Source organism: Molothrus aeneus, chromosome 5 (genome assembly GCF_037042795.1).
Source record: "Molothrus aeneus isolate 106 chromosome 5, BPBGC_Maene_1.0, whole genome shotgun sequence".
Lineage (NCBI taxonomy): Eukaryota > Metazoa > Chordata > Aves > Passeriformes > Icteridae > Molothrus > Molothrus aeneus.
This window is the reverse complement of record NC_089650.1, coordinates 11,986,971-12,002,215: the sequence shown is the minus strand read 5'-3', so window position 1 is coordinate 12,002,215 and position 15,245 is coordinate 11,986,971. Positions and strand designations below refer to the sequence as shown.

At 40.3% G+C, this 15,245-nt stretch overlaps 1 protein-coding gene across 1 annotated transcript in view; it reads left to right on the top strand.

Moving 5' to 3' along the window:
* PKP2 (plakophilin 2) overlaps window positions 1–15,245 on the top strand; it is a 39,460-nt gene that overhangs the window by 13,727 nt on the left and 10,488 nt on the right. The window contains exons 4-6 of the mRNA XM_066549879.1: window positions 1,627–1,765; window positions 4,381–4,588; window positions 8,741–8,918. Coding sequence (XP_066405976.1) covers window positions 1,627–1,765; window positions 4,381–4,588; window positions 8,741–8,918 — 525 coding nt within the window. The remainder of the gene's footprint in view (window positions 1–1,626; window positions 1,766–4,380; window positions 4,589–8,740; window positions 8,919–15,245) is intronic.

Sequence of the window (15,245 nt, the reverse complement as noted above, 5' to 3'; positions counted from 1 at the left end):
CCATCTCAGCCTGGCAGTGGCTCCTGGTGGACTTTTACTCCCCTGGGACACCCCTGGCATCCTGAGGTTGAGTTGCCACATAAATTCTCTGGTGTGTCCTGAGGGATAAGCTCATGCTTGACCTTGGAAAGCCCATGGTGCTATTCCAGTTCAGCTGCTGGTCAGTGAAATGCCACCATTTAGTACATCAGAGATGTCTGCTGCTCACAGAAGGTGACTGAATTTGGCCACAACGCTCCAAAATTATTGCTGTGTCCAACAGGTAGACATGGTTGGTCACATGGGCAGGTTTATAACATGGTCTCAAAACCTTTGCTGATTTAAGACACAGATAACTAAAACCAAAGTTTGAAAAGCCTGTTTTTCAGTTCCACTACAAAGTAAAAAGAAGGAATATCATCTGGCTAATTTTCCATATTCCACTTTCTTGAGCATTTTAAATTATTATTTAATATTTCTGCTTAGTTTAAAGAAAAATTTTAAAGTTTCAATTCCAGTTAATCTACTTCTCAGGTGCTAATTTTAATGTAAAAGGCAATTGAGTTAAAATGTCTAACTACAGATTCATTTACTGAGATGATTATGAAATAAACCATTCTGATTCTGGTAGCTCTGCAGTAGGGAGTAATTGCCAATTACTGCTTGCTTTGCTGTGGGTCACAGACTGCCCTCTCATCCCTTTCTGGCTGGTGGCACATCTGCTACTACTACAAAATGTTCTGGATTTAAAAAAAAAATATATATTCTTGTCAACTTTTCTCTCCCCATTTTTTTTATCTGGGTGCAGCATATTTGAAACCAAAAGTAAATAAAAAGTCTGGGGAGCATAACCACCTGTCCCAGAGCTAATGCACCTGATTGTGCCATTAATTGTTTCATGTTCCATTTACTGGGGAAAAATATGTGTTCGGTGACCTCTCTTTGCATTTTTTTATATGGTTGTCTAACACAATCAATCATTTAAGCAAACATGTTGGAAGGGAGGTGGTAGCACATATTTTGAATATTCCCTACATTGGCTTTCTACCAATCTCTACAATACTCAGTTTAATGAGTGGTATTCTTATTTTTCCCACCTGAAAAATAGCTTTGCCCATCTATTTCAAACAAGAACAACTTCCTTTTTTGAAAAAATGAGGTTCTGAATCCTGCATAGATGTAGTCTGGGAACTAAGACACTGATGAAAGGCATAAGGACAAATATAAAAAAACAATCCTCTCACTATTGAGGAGAACATCAAATTATCTTCACAGCCAGTAATAGTCAATCTGGCATGGTTATGGCCTTCTTTTGATCCTCATCCACTCTTCATCCTTCCTTTCACATTCTTCATTCATCCACTGGATGGAAACACTGATACAAACATCTACTGATATTTCCATTTTGTTATTAGAACTTAAAGCAGGACTTGCTTTCTCCAGAACCACACTTCTATTTATGGCTTTCTCTTCCCCCTGAATGTCAGTATCTCTTAAAGCCATTATGATATTTTCTGCTACTGGAAAGGAAAAAAAAATTCTAAGAAAAGCTAGAGTGACATGAAAAACACAAAAATCCTAGTTTTACAAGACTGGTAATTTTTCTGCAGTCTTTCTTCACTATATCTCTCTGTCTGTACTTTCAAGGAGCCCAGAAGTGGAGATGACCCTGGAGCGTGCAGTGAGCATTCTGAAGAGTGAAAACACACAGTCCACCCCCAGGATCCTTGCTGCAGTGACTTTCATTCAGCATGAGTGCTTCCAAAAAGCAGATGCCAGGAGAAAAGTAAGTCAATATTCTTTTGCCAGTTACAATCAGGCAGAGAAAATCAGATTCTATGCTGTTCTGTACTCTATTCTATTCTATTCTATTCTATTCTATTCTATACTTTATGGCACTGTGTGTCAACGTGAAAATAAGGAAGGCAGTCTGAGTAACCATATAGGATTCTGATGGTAGATATTTTCTCTAAAATGCATTGATATGTTTTGCTGCAGATTCTTTTGAACCTACTCATTGTACACCCACTCATTTTCCCCTTTTTCAGCCAAACAAACTTAATGCTTTCAGCCTTTATAAATAATGGAATCTGAACTTTTTGTCAGTATAGTTGTTCCTGTCTCCCATTTTTGACTTGCATGCAGAAATATCCCAAAAAACAAAATTCTGAGTACAGTGCAAACTTATCCAAGCTTCAGGGTTTGTTAGGACTGCACAAATGTGTTTAAAAAGTACATGGATTAGCAGAAATGTTAAGGGTTCACTGGAACTGTGCATATGCATTAGTACATTGTTTAGATTTACCAGATTTTCAAGATTTGAAATTTTCTCCTACAAGAAACTTGTTAAGTCTCTTAGAAGTTTTTTGAAAGGGTCTATTAAAAATATTCTCCCTTTTCTTTAAATGTCACTAGTGACCACAAATATGTCTCTCCTGCTGAACAGTTCTGTACAATAAAGTGTGATTGTTTATTTTAACCATTAATAGACATTATTACACATGTTTTGGTTAGTAGTATGCTCAGTAATACCAGCCTTACTTCCATAATTATGTGCATGCAGTCCAGTTCAGTGACAGCCAAATGTGTCTCTGTCCTTTTTACTTGCTTTAGGGTACATCAGAGTCAGTTTTGGGAGAAAATAACAGTACAGGTGTCAACCTTAACTTCAAACTGAGGACAGAGCCTCAGAATTGAATTTTTGAAAGTGGATTCTTACACAGACCTCTCTCAGGCAGCTTCCCAGAAAAACAATGGCTCAGTAGTGTTCAGGTTGGAGCAGTCAGCCTGAAGCTGCCTTACATTTTCCTATCTATCCCACATATCCTGTAATGAGCTTTTCTGTTTGGTGCCCATCAGATTTGTTCACATTGGCATGGTCTTGTGTCCCCTCTTTAGCCTTTCAGCCTGCATTCTTTGTCTATTGTTCCCTGATACTTGAGAGTTTGTGGGTCTAGTGGTTTTTCTGTTTCTGTGAACTTCTCAGCATTTTGGTGAATTTTGTCTACTAATGAAAATTTAGAAGGACCAGTCAATAGCTGTTGTAAATTCTCGGCAAATTAGGTTGAAATAGCACTCCTTTTACAAGAGCTATAAATGCCTTAAAATTATTGACAGAAAGTCTGCAGAAATATTTTTAAAAACCAAACAACCACAGTGTTGGTGTCAAAAGGGCTGATGTACTGCAATGAAATGGGTTGATGTGCCTTCAGCATGCTCTGTGCACCACTGCCCTCGCCACAGATATTCCTGTATTCCACTCTGCTGGCATTTAGGTGATTGCTGAGAGATTGCAGGGGGAATCAGCTCAGCAGAGCAGGATAAAGAAACTGTGCCTTCTGTACAGGTGGATCAGTGGAGAGGCTGCCAGGCTGTGTAGTTTACTCCATGAATGACAAAAGGCTTTGTTGCGTTCCATTTCTTCGTGTTGCCAACACCCGCTGGTTCTACTGAATTCTTTTTATCATTAAACTCTGGGCTGTTTAAGACACTTGTATCAGATTTCTGAGTCTTTCATGTGCTGTTGGTTCTGCACAAGGGTGAGTTTGTCCACAAAACCATATGGCATTTTGAGATGCTGGAGGAGACCCTTGGCAATGGTACATTAATGTAAGGTACTTTCCATGGTAAATTCATTCCTGAGTCAGCTCAGGCTTGCTTGTGTCATATCACAGTTTATATGGGATTCTTCATTCACCACAACAAACTATTTGTTTCCATACAGCTACTGTAACATAACATCCTTTAAGTCCTTCATTCATTTGGGGCCAAAAGCTCATTTTCTGAAGATTTAAACACTGAAAAGTAGTCTGTTCTTAATGTGGGTAGTTTGGTAGATAGCTGGCTAACAATGCTTAATGCTCTACATTTGGATGCTTACTTTTACTATTCTTCCAATGTGTGGCATAGTTAAGAAGTATTAAGTATAATGTATTGGTTTTTAATACACTTTCAATACATGCATTGGGAAGAACACTGTCTTTTCATCAGGCTGGTTGTGGAGAAAAAAAAAAACAAACAAAAACCTGTTTATAAATGTTCCAGAATTAAATCTCAAATACTCATTTCCCCAACATGGAAGCTAAAGAGCAGAGTGATTAAATGTCTTGTCAGAGAGTACAAATCTGTGGCAAAGCTAGAAGAGATTTAGTAGCATTCTCTGATATTAATTATGAAAACAGGTTGCCTCTTCTAGTTGTGGATTTTAAGTATTAGTCATACAAAAGCCCAGAGGTTAATAGTCACGTCCAAATGATTAATGATCTGTGCTTCAAGTCTCTCAAATAGGAGCAAATGAAAGGAGTCCCTATAACTATTTAAACGTTTGCTGGGGCAGGGGGAAAGGGGAGTTTGTCATTTACAGCATCTGACTATCTCTGCTGTGCTCTGTTTTCCTCACAGGTTTTCTCACTTGGTGGTATCCCCAAGCTTTTGCAGCTCCTTGAGGTTCAGAATGAGGACATTCAGCGGGCGGCATGTGGTGCTCTGAGGAACTTGGTGTTTGAGGACAATGACAACAAGCTGGAAGTGTCGGAGCAGAAGGGGATCCCGCTGCTGCTCCGCCTGCTCCGGCACACCAGGGACATAGAGACCAAGAAGCAAATCACAGGTAGTGTTTGCTCTGCAGCCGAGCGTGAAGTGCTTCAAGCGGTGCAAAAGCTTTCAGGGAGAGGTACAGGATTGTTTAGTGACTAAATACAGAAACATTGTCACCTACTCTAAGCAATTCCCGGAGGGTAAAATTCCAAGGTCATTACTCAAGACCAGTCTTTCAGTCAGTAACAAGAGATTGGGAACTGCAGCTTCCTCTCTTACAGCTTCTTCAGAGATGAAGTGAGTGTGCTTGCAGGAAGCTTTAATTCCTTGATATTCCAGGAAAGAAAGTCAGGCTCCCTAGGGGTGCTGGGGACCATAATAAATGCCTGCTACTTACACAGCAGCTCAGCTTTAATTTTTTGACTCTGTGCTGACAGCACTTACTGGAAGTTGAACACCCAGAGCTGTCCTGTGCCCCGGACAGAAAGTGCTTGTTCTGTTCCCCACAAACCCCACTGCCCCAGATTCCTGCTTCATCCCTGCAGTCCCTAGTGTGTCTCTTGGAATTCCACTGCTTGTGACCCACATTCTTTCTAATTAACATGCAAAGGAAGAGCAGGCTTATATTTTATAAATGGAAAACATGAATAAATGAATGGGGCTTTATTTCAAGCGAGCTTTAAAGACACCAGGAACAAAATCCATTAAGAGAACAGTGCGTGAAAAGATACTGAAATTGCCAAACAGCCCTGTCCTGAAGCAAAGACATGTTGAGACTTTCTGCAATTCTGCATTCTTTAAAGTATTTTAAATACTCCACCCCCTAAGCTTGAGAACAAAGCTTTGTATTGTTGGCTCTTTTTTAGCTCAGCTCTGCAGCGTTTTTTTTTAGCTGCAGCTCTGCAACGTTAAAATGTTTTGAAGTTGTTCACACTCATCAGTTGCAGAACTGGGTCACATAGTAATTTACTGTACAGTGCCTTAACTCTCAGTGCTGTCACAGACCAGTGAGGGAAGCAGTGACAGTGGTGGCAGAGTGGCCAGAAAGCCAGTGCTCTTTCCTTGCTAGCAGTTCCATAATTTCTGACAAAAATATTGAATGTGCCTGATAATTCACATGTATATTGTGAATATTACTGTCTTCCCCTTCACCAGTGTGGAAATGGATAAAGGAACATTTTCTTTCAGCAATTACTGCTGTCACTGAATGTGAATATTTACTCACAAAACAAAGAAGACACCAAAAAATATTTATGCCAAGCAGTATGATGTACTTTGTGTAAAGCAAAATATTATGATGTGCTTTCATGCCTATCAGTTGCAAAGGACAACTTTAAAAATACACCAAGAGAGAAATGTTTCTTACTTTGCTCAAGACCAAATGTGCAGCCAGGAGGAAATGCACTGGGTACCTTAGTGAAAATGCCACCAGGACATACTTTTTGCCATTGCTTGAACAGTTCTTCCAGCCCCTTAGCAAGCTGCAAGGAGCCTACAAGAGCAAAGGGCAGACTGGATGAATAATTTTACCTCTTGCATTGCCTTTGACTTCATACAGGACTAGTGGAATATCATATCTATGCATGCAATCTCTCTAAAATGTGCACTTCCAGGAAAAGGTTAATGTGAAAGATTTGGTCTTACACCAGTCAGCACCAGAAGTCCATTTGTCTTTCCTCATCCTGCTTTGACTATAAATTAGGGACTTCCAAATGTATGGCATCATATTCAGCTAAATGTCTTTGCCTATAAAAGATTTGTAAAATCATCTTGGTACCTGATAATACCTCATTGAACTGTAGTGAAAAACTCCTGGCCAAGGATTGAAAGCATGCAATAGATAATAAAGATGTCTAAGCTCAGCAGAGGGAAGTTTTTTGTTTCTACTGCTGTGTGGGAAGCATGGTACCAAAGCACTCCACCTGACAAAAGTATATGAAATAAGGAAGTTTTAGGAGAGAAGGAAATCAAAACTCTGAGATGGCAGTTTTCTGATACTGTACTTCATTACCTGTCAGAAATACAGTCCTGGTGCACTTGGGATAAGTCAATCTCAGCCTTAGAAGCTTATCTTTAAAGGTCACTGGTTTATGAGGACCATCAGTGTTCATACAGACAAGCACTTGCCTAACATTAATCCATATTTTATCATAAGTTCTCAAGGAATACTTTGATGGCCTGGGTTTTCTTCAGGACCCAGGCTTAGGAACACAGAGCGAGCCACTGTGCCTTGCATTGTGCTGTGAAAAGACTGAGAGCATCCCAAGTGTGTGGAGATAAATGCTGATTACAGCATGCGCCTCACAGTCTGTGAGCACACAAAAACCACCAAACCAAAGCAGCTTTGTGCTGATGACAGGGGTTTGAAAGCTGCTGTGGGCCAGCCTGCCCAATGCCCCCCTAATGCAGAAAAGAGCTGCCCAGTTCCTCTGCAGTTTCTGTGCTCATATGATCTCTTCACAAGGGGAATCAGACCTGCCCAAGATCACTGAATTTGACTGAATTTGGGAGCTTCACAAAAGCATTGATACAGCTAAAGTAAAGAGAGACTCTGTCCTTTCTTTGGCACACAAGCTACTTAGAAAACTCTTAGAAAAGGAGTGAGGTTCCTCCTAAATTGTAGGAGAGGATTTCATGTGCAGGACCTAAGACAGGATTGGAGTTGTGTAGTATTTGGAGAGCATGCTGAGGAACAGAAAATAAAATGGCTGTGGCATGATAGAACCAAAAGATTTTAGCTTTTAAAGGTAAGCCAGATGAGCCTCCAGGGAGCAGCTAACCTCCTGATCCTGTTATCATGCAGCATAAATATAGGAAATGAAAGAAAATTTTTCCTGCGGGGAAGATTACAGCATGAGCAGAACTGTCATTAAAAGAAATGTAAATCTAAAAGCAGACCCCACCCATTTTTCCAAATAACCATCTAAGGGAAAACTGTGCTCCTCAGAACATAGCAAAGGTGCAAGGAAACAATCCACTCCTAAAGACATTTCCTAATGTGCACAAATTCATCCACACCCAGAATACCACTGAGAGAATCCTTCTGAGCCCAGGGAGACAGTGCCTGTGGGTAAAGGTAGGGTTTTTGTTGGAAAATTTACAGTGAGAGCACTATCTCAAATTCTCTTCTGACAATTCTAAGTATCTGCCTGTAATTCCAAATGTATATTTTTCTTTTTAAACGTATATTCTGTCCTTGTGCCATTCCTTGCATTTGTGCCCTTCTGTCTTAACTTGCTTCGCTTAGCAATGCCCTTTGGACTGCTTGTCTGTTTTCCTGTAAGCCTTACCTATCCTTCAGAAATGCACATTCTTCCTTTCATCCCCTGATTCAGAGGCTGAAGAGCTGATCCCAGAAGAAGGAATGGGCTGCTGCTGGCTGGCTTTTGTTTTCATTTTACTGTTGCTCACAATAACTGAAATTAAATTCAAAGTGTAAGGAGATACAAAAGAAACATTTTTGTTGTTCTTGTTGTGAGCTGATGAAAGGAACATTCACTAATACTCTGCCAGTGTGTGGAGGAGGAGGTCTGTGAAACTTAGAGCAGCAAGCTGGAGGAACAATGAATGTCTTTGTGGTGAAAAGCAGAAATACGTGTTGTTTTCCAAGGGAAGAGGACTTGAAAAAGGAATTGTTGTCTGTTGGAATAGAACATAATGGAACCTGTTAAGTTCAACAAGTTTATATTTGAAATTAGTCTTGGAGATTGTGAGTGGACAAGGTTTGTAGCATTGCTGAATGGTTTGTTTAGTGACTAATGCCTGGACAGTAGCAGCCAACCAGTGTTAACAGCTTTCCCTCTTAGGAGAAATTTTGCTATCAAGTGTTAGAGAAACTTGGTAAGGGGCATTTCCCGTCTACCACCTCCCATCTACCCCTTTTGTGAGTTTGTTTTCCCTTAGCTTGTGCTGCTTTGCTATAGAGAAGGTGATTGCAGCAGATGGACAATGCAGAGCCATGGAAAGCTGCACTTCTTGGCTGGGCATTAGACTGACTGTGTAGAGGTTTTACTTTATTCACACAGGTAACTGTGCCCCCTTTTTTTGCCCTGTTTCCATGTCCCTGGATCAGGGCTGGTGAGCATTTGCCAATCCCTTCTGCTTCTCTCCAGATGATCAGTGCCAGGCAGGCTCTTCACTCATTAACACCAAGGGGTGTGAGATTAAGTCTTTCAAAGTGCAGAGGAGTATTTTTGCCTCTCTGATTTCCTTGTGGCTGTTACAGGTTTGCTGTGGAACCTGTCCTCCAATGACCAGCTGAAGCACCTGTTGGTCAGAGAAGCCCTGCAGACCCTGACTGAAGCTGTCCTCATCCCCCACTCAGGCTGGCCAGACAGAGATTACCCAAAATCAAGTGTTCTGCCTGACCCTGATATCTTCTACAATGCCACAGGATGCCTGAGGTGAGCACTCTGTCTACAACTGCCCAAAGCAATGGTGATGACAAAACAGCTCTGCTCAGTTATTTTTGGATAAATACACAGAGTCCATCTCAAGCCACAATCACCCCTCATGCAAACAGATGACTCAGAAAGGGGACATGGTACCTACAAGCACATAAATATCTTCTGTTTCCAGCTGCTACCAAAGATGCTTACTTGAAGATATCATAATCTGTGCCTAAACTGATTAGATAGTGATTCAACTTAAATTATGGGACAGCCATTTTTTAAACCAGAGTAAGCCCTGTGCAGCCTTTTGCACAAGTTCAAGCAAGTTGCAGCCATGGGGTGGAGGAATAGATTTATAGCTGTGTATTTAGTACTGCAATCTGCTAATAGACTGTGGGCACAGTAGCAGTTACTACAGAGAAACACCCAAGGCCTCAGTGAACACACCTCTAAATGGCTGAAGTATAAAAATCACATCTTCAATAAAAATATCTTCAACAGCCTATAAACTGGGGGCCCTTTGTGAGTTCAAAGTCATTGCACATTAAGTCAGTTTACACATTTTAAAAATGCACAAAAGGACACAGTTTGAACTGCCTAAGGAGTAATGTACAACTGCAAAGGCATGACCTGAGGTTTAAACTCCTTCTAGGAGAGTACAAGGAATGAAGTTTGGAATTTGGAGGCTGGAAAGGTGCCCATTTTGCCTCAGACATACCTGCTATGCTGACATGTCCTATAGCACAGTATTTGTATGTGTATGGCACTGATTTTTCCTGTGCAACAGCTCTGTACCTGACTTGTGTGGTTTCAGAAGACAAATGAATTTTAAGCTATACAAAATACTCAACAGCAATACACCTTTTTCTGCAGGAACTCCTGTCAGCCCACTAACTGCTAATTAACTTCATCTCTAAGTAATAATTAACTTTTATTTACTCTGATGACTCAAAACCAAATACAAATAAATACTGACCACCCATAATAAAACCTCTCTAGCTAAGTCTTAGTGCTGCTGTCTAGGAAATGAAGGAAGTTGTCTTTTTTTATATTAATTAGCCCAAGCTGCATTTGTGCAGAAACCAGTCTGGCTGCTCCTCTCTTCGTGTTTGGACTCTGGAACTGTCTCTTCCCTATGAGGCAGCTGATGGTGGCACAGATAATCTCAGGTTTAGCTGGTGTTGCTCTTCCTGAGCTTGTTTCAGCAGATTGACAGGACTTGTTCTGTGACAAATAAGGTGTAACAGTACCTGGGTTCTTTTAAATGAAAGTGGATTCCTGGGTTAACCTTACTCTGGACACAAAGTCAGTGCTTGGGGCTGCTCCAGAATTGCTGTGAGCTTTCCAGCCTTAGTTAAAAGTCTCTAAAACTGCCCTTATGTAGGTGCTTAAGGATACATTACCTATTTTAAAAATATGACATCCACATTCTAATCCTTCTCATTTTTAAGAGCTTCAACACTGAAAATTAAAAATAGAAAAAAAAAGGGCTTGAAAACTCCCAGGTAAAGATGATCTGCAGGATTGCCACATCCTTTCTAGCACAGAATAGTTTTTAATGAGGCTTACCTATTTGTACAGACTAAATAGCTGAAATCTTTAAGATTAATCACTTTGCATCTCTTCTCTGGAAACTGACTCACCTCCCAGATTAGGTCACTAGAAGTATTCCTTCCTTATGTATTAGAAAAACACAAAATCTCTGCATCAGTAAAAAGAAGAGCACACCATGGAGTAATGAAAGCGTGCACTGAGGGAATGATGTTACTTATGAATATGTTAAAAGAGTCTACTTATTTGCCAGAATATAAATCTGTAATTAGTCTTCCCTTTTGTGATGCTAACGTGTGTGTTGGGTGTGTTGGTAGAGTCTATAGCCTGCAGCTCCTATTAGAGGGTAAAAACACTGCTTTGAAGTGCAATACATTATGCACAGTACTGTATTTAGTTACAGGAGAATGCCAGAACTTCTTTTCAAAAATTCCCTTAAAACTGTTGACTGAAAAGGACAAGCACAGCCCAAACCAACCCTAGCACCTGGTGGGGGTATGTGCACTGCACCACACCATTACCAGATTATAAATCAAAGCTTCCTTCATCCTTTGTGAGAAAACAGCAGCAGGAGAAGTGAATCCACGTCTAGCAGATAATATTGCAGGTACTTCAAGCACTGGAATGAGAGCATGACCAGACCAGTCCCCAGCTCCTGCCAGAAGCAGTGGGGTCCTGAATCTCTGTGTCACTGATAAGAAAGTCTGACCTTAGAAGGATTTGTTAATCCCATTCTCTAGGTCTGCATTTTGTCTTAGGACCCTGGGAGAAGCAAAACCTTACAGAAACCACAGGTCACAAGCTTTATGTAGTAAAAAGAAGCTGTGTAAACCACGGAATTCTGAATTGGCAGTGAAAATAAGTAATAGTGTTCTTTGGTTGTGAAATATGAGAAAATGCACTCTGCTTGGACCCACAGAGTAAGCCAAATCAGCAGACTTCACTGCCTGCCTGACAATAAGCTGAACAAGTAAAACTGGTGTATTAAACTATCTGGATGAGTGTTACAGACAATTGTAGACAAGTCCTGTAGGATTTTAAAGGTAAAGTCTCTTTTTCTTGGCCTGAAAGTCTTACACATAAAAGTTCTGCTTCTAGTTCCAATGCAAAGGATAAAAATCTTACTTCCCCATACTCCTGAGTCTGAAAGGATAAGATCCCAGCAGCATGTAGAATGCATGGTTTTGAATATTATCTATATACATAAGTGAACCTCTGGCTTGGTTTTTCCTCTGAAAGGAAGGTTAGTAGAAGGCTGTTGGATCACACCTTGAAAGCTGATAATGAACTGGTTCCATTTTTATCTTGAAACACCTTTTCCCAGAACTTCTGCAATGCTGAACTTTCCCAAATTTATACACAGTTATCACATTCTCCCCTGCAAAACATTTAATTTAAGTGCTGAAGCTGCTGTACTTCACTACAGAGCCTTCCTTTTTATCTGCCCTGTAACTGAAGCATCCTCTGCCCCTATGTATTCCAGTTTTTCAAAACTTTCTAGACAACTATTTCCAGGACAGTCAGCTAACCTCTCTCTTCTCACCCAGGAAAACAAAAGTCATCCTTCCTTTTTCATTATTATTTTTCACAGTTTGTCTGTCCCAGCCCCTGTCTGAGCCCCCTGTGAATTACACAAGGACAGTGGAGAGCTGTGTTTGGAGGGAATTGTGTCACTGCAACCCAGGAGGCTGCAGAAACATCTGCTTCTATTTACTCTGGAGAGAAGTGAAGCCAAAGCTCTCCCCATGTGTTGAAAAGCTTGGACTCACAGTGGCAGTTTCTAAGAGAGAAAGTAAAACAAGTGACTGATGATAATAAGTCTTTGAACCAAGGCCTCTTGCATAGCATTGCCATTCCTTTAGGTTTATTTCCATCCATTCTTATCTCCTCTTGCCTCCTCTTCAGTTTATCTGCTCCCCCAATTCCTGAAAGGAATTTTGTTACTTCCAACAAGCAGTTGGAAGCCTGGCACATCTAGTTACCAAGTGGATACCTTTACCTCCTTGGTGAATTCTTGAACTGTGCAAGGTATGAAGGGAAAAGAATTTCCAAAAATGCTGTCTGGAAATTGAATTAAATTCCTATTACCAGTTTTAGCAGGATGAGTCCCAGGAGCAAAATCCTTCTTCTTATCAGTTACATGGACCATTCAGAGCAGTTCAAGAACCTTCTCCAACAGTCAGTGCATGACTCAGTGTTGGCTTAGAGGGAGTATCCCTTTCATTTGCTGCCATTTATCAGCTAATTGAACATTTATTATCATCATTCTGTTTACTTCAAAGTCACCCTTGGTTTAACTGTGTCGAATGTCTTTGTATCTACCTCACAACTCGGGATCAAAATAACATTTCCCAACAGGAAATTAGCTGATCCTCACCCCAGGACTGTGGGCAAAGAGCTATTTTATATCTGATTACAGTTGCACCATGCATGTGTGCAGGAGGGGATGGAAGCAGAAATGCAAGATGAGATAAATGAGGCGTGCAGACAGATCAGCAAGTGTCACAGTTTGGGCATGTCACCAGGATTACCACAGCCAAGCATGCCCAAAGTCAGGCATTTTTCATAAATGGGTGCTGCCAAATTGTAAGTTCTGAGTCATTTAGATGAGAGCATCCCCACAAGTGGCAATCTCCCCAAGGCTGTGTTCTCCTCAATTTTACAAGCACTGAGTATTTCAGGGCCTCCTGGAACTCCACTACAATCAAATCCAGCTCCCGAGCTCAGAGGGTGGCATTTCAATTGTCAGGAACCTCAAATCTTAGGAAACCAAGATGAAGTCAGTTTTTAAATTCTCTAAGCAAAATGTCTCCTTTGTTTCAATATATATATATTTAAATTAACATTTCTGTGACACTTCTTAGAATTTTTTTTTTTTTTTACAAACTGGATGATATTTATATCTCCTGGAATTTCTCAAGCTTCAGTCAGCAAACAAATTTAAGCTGTCAGCTGAGGTTTTGCCTGAAATGCTCTTGTCTGACCCTGTTTTGAGTAAGGTGGGTACAGCAGTGTTTGGAGGGGTGGGAGAGCAGGAGCTCTTCCCTTCCCAGTCCATGATGTCACCCTAAGGACACAGGGAAAGGGGGAGAAAGGAGGAGCCACCTGTGTACAGGTGTGCACAGGGACACTCACTGATACCTGAATCTGGATGAGCATCAGCTTCTTAATGAAACAGAGCCCAGGAATTCATTTCCCTTGCAGAAAAGGACAGTGCCCCTAATTCAGGCTCTTCTCTGCCTTCTGAGCTAGAAAAGCTCTTTGCTCTGCTCCTGCTGACAGCAAAGCCAGGGCATGGGCTCTCCTTGCACAGGCATTCAGCAGGAGCAGTTGTGAAAAATTTGGGGGATTTTAGAATATGTGGGACAAAACCAAACACTGCATCAGCTGAAGTGTCTTTGGCAAGGGAAATTCCACACTTATCTTTAACAGTATTTTTAGTCTGTGTGCCCCAGAAACTATTTTTGCTATGCACCAGGAGGGCTGTACACTTCTGTCAGCATAAACATAGGAAAGGGTGACATGCCTTGACTGTGACACATATAGGTGAAATTAAATTCCAAAGGGATTTATATGGCAGGCCATGTTGTGGGATCTGAATATTGAGTCTGTGATACATAATTCCATGAGAGAATAAATGAACTCATAAATAGGGACATCATTAACATCATGACCTAAAGTAAAATTAAATGACCTAAAATGACCTAAAGTAAAATTAATGTAATTACAGTATTTAATTACATGTAAAAAATTACAGCAAAATATTACATGTAAAAAATGTAATATTACAGGTATGTAACCTGAACATGTACTTCCCAGAGGAAAAAAAAAAATTAGTAGAAGTAAAATGACAGTGTATAAAATGCTACATTCATTTTACAGTCATAAGCCACAGGAAAGCTTAAACCTTACTAGCTTTGTCATTAATAAAATTGTAAACATTGTAGTTTTTAATGGGCAAAGCATGGAAAATAAGCAACCTGAAACTATCTAAAGAAACACATCCCTCTGTGTTTTGATGGATGCTAAGATTGGCATGGGCTAATATTTAATGTTATTTCAAACAAAGAAGCTTGAATGTGCAGTCCTTTGTCCAGCAGAGCTGCAGGAAAAAAAAAAAAAAAAAAAAAGACCTGGATTTACAATTCTGGTATTCCATAATTCAGACTTTGCTGAGTTGTAAAAATAATTATACCTCAAAAGTGCAAGTGTTGTTTCTTCCATCAGTAGCTTGTTTAGAGCAGCCAAGCAGCTTCAAGCAGAAAGTGTGCGTTTGGTGTGTCAAGAGTTTTTAATTCAGTTTTGTAATTCATTTGTGAGTTGTACTTGGTTTACTACAAAGCCCAGCAAATGTTACTTGAAAGGCAGGCAAAGGGTGGGTCTGTGCATGTGGATGTGGAGATGCTGCTGAAACTCTCAGACCATGTGCCTGCAAATGGGTCATCTTGGATCAAGAACCAGCTCAGTGTAGGCAAATTAATTCTAAAGGACATCTGTGTGTGTGGAAATTTTTACAGGCATCTCTCCTCTGATATTTTCACCATCCTAGATATTAAAATTATAACTGAAAATGCAATATCGAAAACAAGTCCAAGTTTTGGTTTGGTTTTTTTTTTTTTTGACTGCTTAAAAAGGATTGACTCAAGTTTGAGATGAAAATTTGAGCCAGATCTTACCTTACCCATCCAACAACAGTGGGTTGTTTCCCTGGAGTATTTATTTTTGTCTGGGAGTGAAGGTTTTATCTAGAGGAGGCTCAGATTGTCTTACACCTCTGAAGAAAAGACA